At 34.8% G+C, this 13,378-nt stretch overlaps 1 protein-coding gene across 5 annotated transcripts in view; it reads left to right on the top strand.

Moving 5' to 3' along the window:
• TBC1D32 (TBC1 domain family member 32) overlaps window positions 1-13,378 on the top strand; it is a 71,179-nt gene that overhangs the window by 23,716 nt on the left and 34,085 nt on the right. For all 5 annotated transcript variants that reach the window (XM_032101580.1, XM_032101576.1, XM_032101579.1 and 2 more), the window contains exons 21-23: window positions 302-420; window positions 1,006-1,122; window positions 4,485-4,573. In XM_032101580.1, coding sequence (XP_031957471.1) covers window positions 302-420; window positions 1,006-1,122; window positions 4,485-4,573 — 325 coding nt within the window. The remainder of the gene's footprint in view (window positions 1-301; window positions 421-1,005; window positions 1,123-4,484; window positions 4,574-13,378) is intronic.

Here is a 13,378-nt window from a genome sequence, read left to right as displayed (position 1 = left end):
ACAATTAACTTTTTAAAGAAGGTCAGAGGCTCGTTTACTTAGAAGAGATCTAAATATAATCCTACTCTAGTGTAATAGTCTTTGGAAACCATTGCTGCAGACTGTAGATGGAACATAACTAGACTGCTCTAGAAAGGTAATTTTTACTAAAGGGTTGAGAATAACAGGGATAGTAACCCTCAGGCAATCTGTGATGTGAAATTTCAGCCTTCAATATAGAGAATTTTGAGAATCTTGGTTAGAATTCTGGTGTGACATATTTTAACATGAAACTCATGATTAGAACAAACATTTGTTTTAGGCTTTATAAAGGCACTTGTAACTGAATTATGGGCTCTTTTGGAGTGTGGAAAAGATGATTTGAGAATAACTCAACCCAAATCTACTCCAGTTGACCCTATTGACCAAAGTTGTCAGAAGGTGAGAAATTATTTAATCTTATGTTTTTGCCTGGAAATAAACAGTGCCGTGGTTCAGACAGGATGATTTTTATTGCAACTATACTTGCTTCTTGGCACATGTGTCAAAATTTGTATAATACACTAGTTAAATTATGTCTGATAAAGGATTCTTGTGTTGCATGGCAGTTCACAATGCAAAGGATTAACTATGAAATAATGAGTAACAATCATGATAAAACTAAGTCTTAAATGCTGGCCATCAGTTTATGTCCAGATTACTGTAATAAGACCAGGAAGAAGGATGTGTTTTAGAGTATTCTGTGTCTATAAATTTTAGAATTATGTGGTAATGAATACTGTGATTTTCAAAATTGCTTGTACAGTTTGATAGATAATAGATATTTCAGACACTGCTGCCCTTTTAGATTATATAGATGCTTACCAGGATATGCAGTTTTATTTTGGGCAGGTCTATTTATGTCAAGTTCAGCCTGTAAAGGATAAGAACAAAGTTACTGTAAATGGCAAATAATTTCTAAAACTTACTTGGTTGCACTTAAGTGATTAATGTTCCCTGTTGTCCCTCTTTTTTTTCTTTCTCTAGTCTTTTTTGTTTCTGGTAAACTTGCTCACTTATCCAGCAGTTTTTGAGCTCCTGAGTAAACAAGATATACCAAATAAACCCATGTATTCATTCCGTGAAGTACCCACAGATATAATTGTAAGTATTTTGAAAGGAAAATACTTCTGTTAAGATGTTTCTTCCTGAGAAAATGTTATTTCTATAAAAGACGTAAGTTTTTTTCTTATTGAAAGATTTTGAATTTTTCTGCATTTTGTATTATATACAGCATGAGGGCAGTATATGCACATATGACTTCATATTAACCTAAATTTTCATTTTGAAATCTTAAAGATAATATAAAATTTGATGCCTAATCTAAAGATCGTCTTTCCTGACTTGTGTTAGAATCGTGTTTTTTCATGGAAAAAAGTAACATACAGAAACACATTTGTATGTGCATGCAGTTACATACTGGAAAATGTTGGTAAGTACATATACTTGTGTTTTATACAGCATTGCTCTATCACACTATCTGTGGATTTAAACAGAATAAAAGAAAAAAAAAAACAAACCAACAAAATGAAAACACAAAATCCCCATACCTCAGGCAATTTTTTTAATAGGACACATGATTCACACAAAGGAAAAAATCAGTAATGGGAAAGCTACTGATTAAGACATACTTCAGAAAAATAGTTTCACCATTTCTGTATTTAGTATTATTTTGTATTCAATCATCCAACTTAGTCAATTACGGCTTTTTTCTCATCTACAAAGCACAGACAAGTAATTTGTGACCTTGTGTGGCAGTTAAAATCAAATTTTTTTTCTAATGAGTTAGCACTTTAATTGCTGTTATGTTGAAGTGTTTGTTTAGCACAGGCTCTGGATTGGTGATAGTTTAAGTTGTTTAGACAGAGTTTACCATAATAGTGTATGTTATGTTTGGAAGGGATTTTTGAGTTCTTTTTTGCAATACTGTTTTGATGATTTCAGGAGGAAATGACATGATAAATTTCATTTTTCCAATCTACTCAATGTTAGTGTGTTCACTGATGGATAGCTTTGTTCAGTTACCAAGTTTTTTAAGGCATTGGGAGCAAGGAAGATAGATGTATGCTGAAGATGATAAATATTTGGGAGCATTCAAATTATTTCAAGAATGATTTTTGTAACTTTTGAAAGCCAGTGTTGTTTTAGCTTTTGAGGCACTTCAGTATTTTTATGAAATTCTCTAGTTTCTAGAAATGCCAATACTGGTACAATTGTGCAAAGTTCCCTGAGGAGATAAAGGTGTTTTGGATGAGGCTTGTCTCACTTAACTACTGTGCAGCCGTGGGTTTTGTAAGCCTAGACATCCAAGATTGGATAGAGATATGTCTAGCTATGTAAGACAGGCGTCCAAGGTTATGTAGTTAACAGAAAGGAAATAGTCAGATCCTCTAATGTTAATTTAACATATAATGGCTGAGTCTAAGTACTCAGAAAACTTCTGAAGTTAAGGAGAGATACAGATTTGTTATAACCACGTCTTTGGGCAGTGATTGCAGAAAGCAAAAGATAAAAGATTTTGGCCAGATGTAACTATAGAAAGCAAAGTAAAAGCAATTTCAATGCCACTAGAAGATTTGATTGTGTTCCTTATTTTTTCTCTGTTTCTGAATTGTGTCACATTGCCACAGAATCTGACTTGTTTATGCTAGACTATATTTGCTAATGCACAGAACTTACTCATTTTTGTATATTTATTTCTTGACTACCCAGGATTTAACCATTTTTACCTCCTTTGTATTTTTGTCTGACTAGCTGCATCATTGACTGAACAGATTGTCAGCTGAGCTTTTACTACTTCAAACTGTAGACTAATCAGGTTTTTATTTTGTGCCCTTTGGAAAGTTTTCCTTAATACATTCAAGATTTCTTTTTCCTGTGTTTGGCATGTAAAGTTACTTTAGAAAATGGAACATATAAATGAGGGTTCTTCTCCCTGCCTTCACTCTTTGAGGGTTTCTGCAGTACATATATTCAGGAGAATCTAGTTTGGATAGTACCCTCTAGATCTGTAGCTTTGCAAGACGTTAAAACAGGTAATTTTCTTCAGTGATTCTAGAGAGTCTTAGATGGTTTGTCTTAGGTATTCAAAGTAGATGGCATCTGACCATAATATTTAAGCTGTGCTCTATAGCTGAGCAGTGCAGATCTATCTGCACATTTTTTGGATGTAATCTTGTGTTAAACCTCGTTAATTATCTTCCTTCCTAAAATCCCAAATCCAAGCTTGGTCTCCTTTCTCAGTAGTCCTCTCACTGTGCCTGCTCTTTGTACACTTTTGCAGCTCCAAGCTTTGATTTATAAATGAGAGGAGGTTGTTATCAGAGAAATATCCCTTAGCATTTGAATGTACAAATATACCAAAAAAATCTTAAATCCCATACAAATCAATTGCTTGCATTATCAATTTTATGAACAGCCTTGAGGTACAAGTTGAGTTTTTTAATTGAGAATTTGATTGTGAATGTACTATGTGGAAAAAGCTGTCTTCCCCACAGCCCCAAAAATCTAATAGGAAAAATATGCTTTCATTTTAAATAAGAATGCATTTTATGAAGACAGTTTACTTCGAAAAGTTATAGACTTTTTTTTGCTACTGTGAGTTTTACTCGGGAATTTTACTTTTCTCTGTTAAAAAACAGATCTTTTGTTGATTTCATGAAAGTATGGGTCTTAACTTCCCCTCAAATCTTATCGAAATGACTCATTGATCTAATTAGGTGAATAATAACTCCCTCTGCTGTCTCTGAAACTGTACTTCTTAAATGTGAAAATAAAACTATTGTATTTAATAGAGATTAAATAAAGCTGATAACGATTTTGTAATCTGTTTCCTCTGACCATAGCACAGCAATCTGTCTCTGAGATGATAACATCACTGAATGTTTTTGTTCTTTCCTATTTTTTAAATGAAATTATTCCTTCAGAAGCAGTTTGCATATGCAGTGAACCAGGGGAAGATAATTAGATTAGATATGTGGAAGAAGTGTAACAGGTCATTGTCTGTTACATGAGATGCTCTAAGGTAAAAGGTGTAAGCCTCAACATCTGAGCCAAGCCTTGCTAAACTGGGAATAAATGGCTGTGACTTGAAGCATGTACTACTAACCAGTGTGAAAAAGGGTTATTATACTAAAGGATTTGCTGTTCTCTTCATTGAAATAGACATGTACACATTCAAACATACAAAAAAGAGTTTAACTTTTTTTTTGTGGTTTAATACTGAAGAAGAACTAAGATAGTTGATATGCAAGGATCTTTTTGTATGTTTATATTTTTTAACAGATTTTTTTTTCCTAACCTTCTACATGGTTTCTTTTTGCCATTGACTTTTGTGTGGAAAACACCTCTTGTTACAGAAATAATTTTGGTGTGTGTTTTAATAATAGCTTTCATTCAATATTAATATCCATATGAAACTATGATGTGCATAAATTACAAAAGCATACATTTCTCTTCCTTTGCAGGATATCATTGACAGGCTTATAATTTTGAACTCAGAAGCTAAAATTCATTCCTTATTCAATTACGAACAATCCCATATATTTGGTCTGAGGTAAGATGCATGTTTTTTATTCTCTGGTCACGTTAACTAAATAGGATATAACATGCTTGGATGTGTTACTTCTGACAAGATAACATTGTTTGGGTTTTATGATGTATGAAGGTGAAATTTCCCCCCTTTTTAGCATAAGGAGATTAAATGAAAAATGGCCTACAAAATGAGAACAGTTTGAATCTAATCTTATTATCTGTAAATGGATATATTGTAATATGAGAAGCAGTGATAGAAATTGCATGTGATTTTGCCTATTTGACTGTAAAAAACAAGTTGTACATCCACTGTACACCAAAATACTGAAATAAATTATTTTTACTATGTTTATGTCAGTTTGGCTTATGTAGTCTCCCTGTACTTAAAATTGTTCTCTTAAGTATTTGTTTAATTATCACCGATTTCACAAAAACTTAGTTTGAGAAGAGTAGCATTTGATTCCAAATATTTCTAGAACCTGAAGGTAGACTTAAAAGATGCTCACACTGTTATGCTCATGTTTTGTAATATTCAGTGCCTTATAATTTTAACGTAGACATTAGTTTCTGCATTTTTATTCTGTTTTCCAAGGCTGAATATATAAATCCTTGAATTCACATTTTTGTTATGAACTTATTTTATGCAGTTGAAATAAAAGATCTATTGTATTGTACTTCATAATATGGAAAACTTTGATAACCTTGTTTGAGCACAATATAGCCCAACTGATTAAGTTTTGAAACACTAGCTTTTTGCAGCCATATTTGTACTTTGATATCACTGTAAAATTATTTCATACTATGTATGAATAACCGTAAGATATCAATTTGTTGATAAGGATGAGCATGGAGGAGATGAACAATGGCAGAGATTGGAATTGGGAGATACATGATTTTGACATAGAAGTTATAAATGCTGCTTTGGAGAAAATCACTAGTTTATATAGGAATGAGAAGTCTTAAGATGAAATTTGAAAAAGAAATTATTTTCTTCATTTACGATTAGGTAGACTCCACAGAAAACTTGACAGACCTTCCATTGATTTAATTAGGATCAAGAGAAAATGAGATGGTTTACAGATTAAAATAAAGGGTGGTTGGGCACTGGAACAGGCTCCCTGGAAGGTGGTCACAGCATCAAGCCTGACAGAGTTCAAGAAAGCATTTGGACAATGCTCTCAGCCTGTGGTGCAATTCTTGGGGTGTCCTGTGCAGGAACAGGAGTTGGACTTGATCCTGACGGAGCCCTTCTAAATCAGGATTTACAGTGTTAAGACTTATTTAGATTATTAAGACTTGCAAGAAACTGTAGCCTATATTATCTGAACGTGGGAGGCATACAGTTAAAGTTCCGTGATTTTTCCTGTAAATGCTACTGACTGCAGACATCCATGTTCTGTAAAATGAACCTTGCCTTGTGTAGTTGGTTTGCTCCGTGACCAAATTCCATCAAGAGTTCTAAGTTCAGCAGCAGTTAGATCAAATAATATTAGATGCTTAACAGATCTGAAAATATGGAAATTGGGGCAAAAGATCTACATTTCTCTTTGCTGTTATGTAGAAATAAAATATTTAGGTGTTTGTGATAATTGCAGCATTGAAAAGCAGTATGATTTTGTGAAGATTTTGTCTAGAAACATTTTTGCTAGACTCAATACCAGCAGTACAGCCAAACCCACTTTATTTTAATTGTTCACAGATCTATACGGCCATACACTTTATATTTGTACATGTGGCTCACCCAGAGCTGAGTGCTGAACTTCAGATCTGTTTAACTTACAGGTTATACTGTAAGGTCCTGTTTTTATTGTTCAAAACAGTTACACATTTACTTACTTGAATGTTAAACAACTTCTGCAATTTAGAACTAAATTTTCCTTCAGGTGTATACTGAGCTTCAGTGTCTTAAATTATTTTGGTTATTAGCTGTATCATTGCATATAAAAACTTTTAATACATTGGTATTTCCACTGTCTGTTTAATCCAAAATGCACAGATGTATATATTTATGTTTGTAATGTTATTATTGCATTCTCTAGTGGATAGTTTTCTTCATTTTGAATAAGTATGAATTCTGAATTATAATTTTGAAGGACAGACTGGTAGAGGCTCTTCTGTCAACTTTCCTTTTCAAGCTTAAGCACTCTGTAAAGTGGTGTGCATGCAGTAGAAATCAAAGGGAAAACACAGGGAAGCTAGATATGGTGTGCATAGCCAATATCTGTTAAAGAATACTCCCTATGGTGCATTCCTATAGATGAGGACCTGTGTGGTCAAGGGTGAAATAGTTGCACAGTAAGCTGTAGCTGAGTTCAAATCTGTGCTATCTTTGATTTTCTTCTTTTGTTTTTTTCTTTCTTTTTTTTTTAAATTTGCTTGTTTGTTTTTAGTTTTGTTTGTTTGTTTTTTGTTTTTAAGTTATTGGGAGTGTCTTGGCCTAGGATGGTTCTTCAGTAATTTCACAGGCAGTGAACTGGTATTCCATTAATTGCACTATTGTGTGTTTCTGTGATGAGATTTATTCATTTGAAGGTCCTTTTAAGCTAATTGGGGAAAAAAAAAGGTATTATTATCATTATTACTTATTTATTAAAGGAAAACCTTAGGCAAGAAGTGGGAGATAGGAATAGATATGTGCAAGTATATAGACAGTTCCAAATTTGTGTCTAGAAAGATTTTCAAACTGTCAGTTCAGCTTTCAGCTTCAAAGCAGATTTACACTTATTTAGAATCGAGAAGTCTCCCAGTTGGCCAATATCAGTTGATAAAAGAACACTGAAGGCTGTCTCAGACACTCTTTTCTACGGGCTGAAAATCTGGATGCACAGGAACTAATGCAGGAATTTTCAGTGGTCTTTCTGTTTTAGAAAGTTCTGAACTTGCCATCAGAGCACAAATCCTAGAGAAGGGAAATTCAAAGCAGTAATTAAAGCAATATTTTTTTAACATACTAAACACAGAGTATTTTCTTAATTTAATTATCAGCTTTATTTCTCTGATACAAGTGTACCCATCAATCTGGTTTGAAAAGGTACTGCATATGAGAAATAGCAGTTTTCCTAAAATGTAGCACTAGAAGTTTTCACCAGCTTCCTTTTAAGGCCAAGCTCTTTGAATCTCTGTAACTTATATTAATAAAGGAATCTTTCAGATTGATGGCTTTATACATTATCAAGGCAACTGGTCTAGTATTTCAGTATAGTAAATACATTCATGACTTTTGAGTTTTTACAGCCTGCCAAGAAAATATATGCATAATATATATATTTTCAAAGTCTTTGCCTAGAGCATTATTCAGGCATTTACATATTGCTGTACCCTCTATTCAGAAAATTAGTTTTCTGTGAATGTTAGTGATACCATTTTGTTAGCTGGATTAAAGTGTGGCAGAGTCAAAATTTATACCTTTGATAATCAGGTTCCTGTCTCTAAACAGTATCAATACCCCAAAATAAATTCAAAGATACTCCATTAGTGTTGGCTTGAGTAAAAAAACAGGAGAAACAACATTACTGGAATATGCATAGGCTGTGGGCAGTGGGAGGGCATAAGAGTTGGTTTACAGGCAGCTTTGCAAAAACTCCCTTTACTTAATAGAGTACTTCTATAACACTGTTCCTGGAATCTTTTTTTTTTGTGGATATATGGTAATATGATAGTAGGGGCATTTGAATACTTTAAAGAGGAAAACAAGACCCTTTCTTTCTTTGGCTATCTTATTTTTTCCCCAGTGGCTTATTTCGACCATAGATCAATAGAACTCCTAAATACTGTGAAGTCAAAAGATCTTTTGTATGTACATTCTGAATCAGAAGAACCTTTGTTAGCTCCACACTTGTTCACTGAGATGCCTCCTGCTAGTGGGCATCAGGCGACAAGGAAAGCAGCCTGTTCAAGAGTTTGGCTTTCTGCAGAGAAATACCTGGAAAATTCTGAGGGTACATCCTTTTCCTTCAGACATGCTAATTGTGACTGCTTAATTGTAAAGACACAATGTGCTTTAACTAGCATTAGAGATATATGAAGATAACCTATTTTGTAGAAGTATAATTTGAACTGCAATGAAAAATAGATTTAGTTTAGGTTTAGGCAAGGCAAGGCTGAAAACACAGTATTTATTACAATGCTCAGTGTGAATAAATGCATTTCTGTTTCTGTGGAATTATAGAAAATTGTAAATATTAGTCTAAGTCATATGCTCATCTGTATCAGCTTCAGGATTGTAAAGCTACTGTCTGCTGCAAGTAGGAAAAGAATATTGGCTTGTTATTTTCAGGTTTGTGTAATAAATATTTTGACATTGTTAGGTCACATTTTCTTTGTCATATAAAATATCATGGCAAATATGTTTTTTTATTTATTATCCTAGTTTTGTTGCTTACCAAATGGGTGCAGAAAATTATAAAAATGCATTGTATCTATTTTTGTTGCCCCAAAAACTAGCAGAGAAAATTTAAATGGCTCATACTATACTAACATCAAAATCAATCAGCATCTTGAAATTTGCCTTAAAGCAGTACGTAGTAGTCAAAATTTCATCTAAAGCACTCCAGTGAAATCCAGATGAATGAATTAAATGAAAAAAAAAGTGATAGGCAAAAGATAACTTTGTGAGTTTAGGAAATACACATAACAAACACCCCTGCATTCTTCTCCATTACTTTTGTCAACTGCATTGTAAAAAGCCCCCTTATATAATTGCATTTTAATAGTGAGGTAGCCTCAGCATATAAAGTAGATTGTTCCTTAGTTGTTCTTGCATTATGTGTATTGTTAATTAAGAGAATGTGTGATTTTAATGATTGCAACATAATGCTATTTATATTTAGTGGCTCTTTTTCTTTCTCTTTATTAAAAAACATTATGATTAGCAGAACCCAAAGGTGAAAGGGGACAGGGTCTGGGTTAGCAGTGACTACTAGTGATGAGGATTTGCAACAGGATTATGTGAGAATGCATCTACATTATCTGTGGTCATGTAGTTACACAATTTATTCAATTTTTTGCTAATTTATATATTAATAAAAGTTTTTTTAGGTTTATTAATTTAAAACAAATCATTATTAATAAAATAGGAACAGTAGATTCTGTGATCAGATGTCACTTGTTTGTTGACTTTTTTTCTTTACTTAGCTGAGGGAAGATTAAAGCACTTCACTTCTCAGTCCTCTAGGCTGGCAAGTGATGCTCATGGAGAGCATTTTTGTTTAGCTAGGGAAACTTTTTACCATTAGCAATCAGATTACATGTCATTTGTAGGTACATTGGGTAGCTGAAGTGGCGTAGGTGCTCTTTTGAAAATCTCTTCATGTGGCAAACATTGTAAGGAATACATTAGTCACTGAGTTTTCTGGGAGAAACATGACTGCCCTAAGGTAGTAGCTTCCACTGCCCCAGGCACCAAAGGTGTAACTTCTGTATCCAGAAACTCATATTTTTTTCAAAACCATGCATTGCCCTCAGTGGAACAACTAGAAGCCTCAATCCTTTAGCTAGACCAAGTGCAGAGGCATCCTCTATCTGCTCATTGCTAATGCCTTTTGTTCAGTGTGCAAAGGCAGTGTGCAAAGCTTTGCTTGGCTGAAGCTTCCAAATGCCCTTTGTGTTCTAACACTGACTGAGTGGCTTTTGATTTCTTTGGGGGTTTTTTGTTAGCCATAGCCTTTGTCTACTGGTCTGGCACTTGATAGTCATTGCCACTCACTGTTTGGATCCACGTTCTCACTGAAGTTTGGGCTCTTATTCAAAGCATAATAAAGAATAAATCAAATTGTTAATGTAAGCTCTGATGTTAAATGTTTTGAGGCTGCCCCTGATGATGATGACACTGAAATTGTTTAATGAAAGTTTTGCTTTGGATTTCACTGTTGTTGTACATACTCATTTAGTGACAAGGAGGTCCTGCTACTGCAAAGAAGTTCCAGTCCTTGTTTTATTGCTCTTCAGTTTTTAATATTTATTCCTGAGAGATAAAAGCACCTTACCTTGTCACAACTGAGCTCTCTACAAATACCATGCTGTGTATTTTGCACTGACCTGATTCAGCCATGCTTATAGCTGTAGAAGGCAGTAACTGCAAGCCAAAAGAAAACCTTTTACTAGAGACCAGTTTAGTCCTCTATTTCATCCTCATGTCACTGTCTATAGCATAGATATAAGCATTTTGTGTTTAGTTAGCCATTTTATGCTGCATGCACACATCTATTACTGAGTTTGTAGTATAGTTTATTTTGAGCTGCTTTCTTTTTTCTAGATGGTGGAAATTTCTTGCTGCTTATAGCAAGGAATTTTATCTTGTTTCACTGGACTATGTATGGACTGGGGTTAAATTTTTTATAGAACCCCACATGGATGCTGTGTTTTGAATTTGTGAGTAAAAGAGTATTGATAACAAAGCATGTTCCCACTGAAATTGTGCAAGCAACTGCTCAGCTACAGGGCTTTCTTTTTTATCCCCACTCCCGAGAAAGTAGGCTAGGAATGTGCAAGAGGCTGGGAATGAGTACAGCTGGGACAACTGACCAGAACTGACCAGAGGAATGTTTTATACCGTGTAACATCCCACTCAGTAATAAAAACTGAGGGGCTTGGAGGTTGGTCTTGCAGGTCTCATTGTCTGTAGACTGGCCAGGCACTGTGGCAAGGGAGTGAGCAGCAGGGTGAGTGCTTAGTTGCTGACTGGTGTCAACCCACCACCGACTGTTACAGCTGCTGTGTTCAAGAACAGTATCTTGCATCTTTCACCACCAGCTGAGCATTAGCAGATATCCCTGAAGTGAGGACAGAACATCAGAGTGGCTTTGGAAAGAACATATATTACGACAGTAAGGAAGAACAGTATATGGTAGTGTAGTGGGAACTGCAGGAAAATAGAATTGGATTTACCATAATAAAGGTCCTGTTGAGAGAAACATAGTTTGACGTTGGGAAAAAGAACAAAGGATATATTGCTTTGTGTTCTTAAAAGGAACTCATAGAAAAAATATTGAGAAGTATGTTAATAAGCTATCCTCATCATATGCGTTTTTAGCAACTCAGAGTAAATCATGGGCAGTTTAATTATATTATTTTCAGGCAAAAAAATTTAGAGAGGCAACATAAAAATTAGCAAGGTTTATTTACTAGCTGACTTATATCCCAAGAAGGACCTCTTTTTCTGTCATAATTACAGAAGTCATTATGATTCCACATACCAAAAGCAGGGGAGATAGTTTGTGGAACAAAATACTAGTTAGAATGCCTTTTTTTTAGATTAGGGATTTCTGCAGTGAAGTATTAGTTGTGAAATTGTAGTTGAAAGGATAGAATCCAGGGACCACCTTCCAGGAAAGATAGGGCAGGAAGTGCAGAATTCAGAACAAAATTACTTATTCCTAGCATACTTTCACAGCTATGATATGTATTTTGATATTTCTGAATATCTTTAAAATTATTCTTCTATAAAGGACTGCCTTCAGATAATCTTGTATTTTATATGCATTGCAGTTTGTTCCTGGGTGTATGGTATATCTTATTAGTAGTGATCACAGAATTATATAATCAGAATTGAAAGGGAGGTGGAAGATTGTGTAGTACGACTGCTCTGCTCAAAGTGGGTTCAACTGCAGAGCATTACTCAAGGCTGTGTCCAGTCTGGTTTAGAATATTGTCATGGCTGATGATCCTGCAGCGTTTCTGGGCAATTTGTTCCACTGTTTTACCACCGTCACAATATATTAAAATGGAATTTCCTGTCTTTCAATTCATGCCCATTGCATCTAGTCCTTTCACTGGGTATCACTGAGAAGAGGCTGACTCAATTTTCAAACCTTCCTGTTCGATATTTATACACATTGACAGGATCTCCCCTGAGGATCCTCTTCTGTAGGCTGAGCACTCACAGCTCTCTCTGCTTTTCTCTATGCCAAATGGCCCAAGCCTTAATCATCCTCTCAGCCTTTTGCTGGACCTGCTCCAGTGCATCCCTGTCATGCTGTTACTGGGGAGCCCAGAACTAGACTCAGCACTCCAGTATGACTTTACCAGTGCCAACAGAGGGGCAGGGTCACCTCCCTCAAAGTGACTTTTGGCAGCACTCTTCATTACTCAGCCCAGGATGGCGCTGGCCTTCAAGGGCATGTTTCTGGCTCATGTTCAACCTATTGACCATTAGGACTCCCAGGTCCTTGTCTGCAAAGCTGCTTTCTGACTGACTGGCCCCCAGCCTGTGCTGTTGCATTGGGTTCTCCCCAGATACAAGAACTTCATCAAAGCCTGTCTTCCAATTTTCAGCAGTATTCAGATTGGGAATTCTGTCTTCCAGTTTCCAAAGAAAATTTTAAAATATGTCTCAAAAAGATATGTTTTATCTTGTTGTATTATATCTGTAAAGGTTTTATACATTCTCACAAGCATGTGCTTCTTATAGATGAGATATTGAGTTGGGGAGTTTGATACAATTCTTATGTTCCAAATGCAATTAAAAGCAAACAAAAAAGAAAAATCTCCATAGCTGTATTCAAGCATGGTTACAAATATACATACTATAAAATGTGATTTTTTAAAAAAAATTACAAACCTTAGTCTATACATTTATGACATTGGAAGGTAATTAATGGAATATTACATTTAACTAAATACACCTGTACTTCAATAATAGCATTTTAAATGTATTTTTCTATATAGGTGAAAATTTCATTTGGATGCCCAAGCAGCAGCTGCTCATATTAGATCTTGTATATTTTGTCATTTATTTTACGACTATTCCATCTACCTAATTTTATTTGCTTATGGTTGTTTTTTGCCCTGCCTTGCCTACCAGAGGAGATGTTATAAAGCATTCTCAGCT

The sequence above is a fragment of the Corvus moneduloides genome, chromosome 3 (genome assembly GCF_009650955.1).
Source record: "Corvus moneduloides isolate bCorMon1 chromosome 3, bCorMon1.pri, whole genome shotgun sequence".
NCBI classification, from domain to species: Eukaryota; Metazoa; Chordata; class Aves; order Passeriformes; family Corvidae; genus Corvus; species Corvus moneduloides.
The sequence above is the reverse complement of the archived record's forward strand: the minus strand, read 5'-3'. Positions and strand labels throughout refer to the sequence as shown.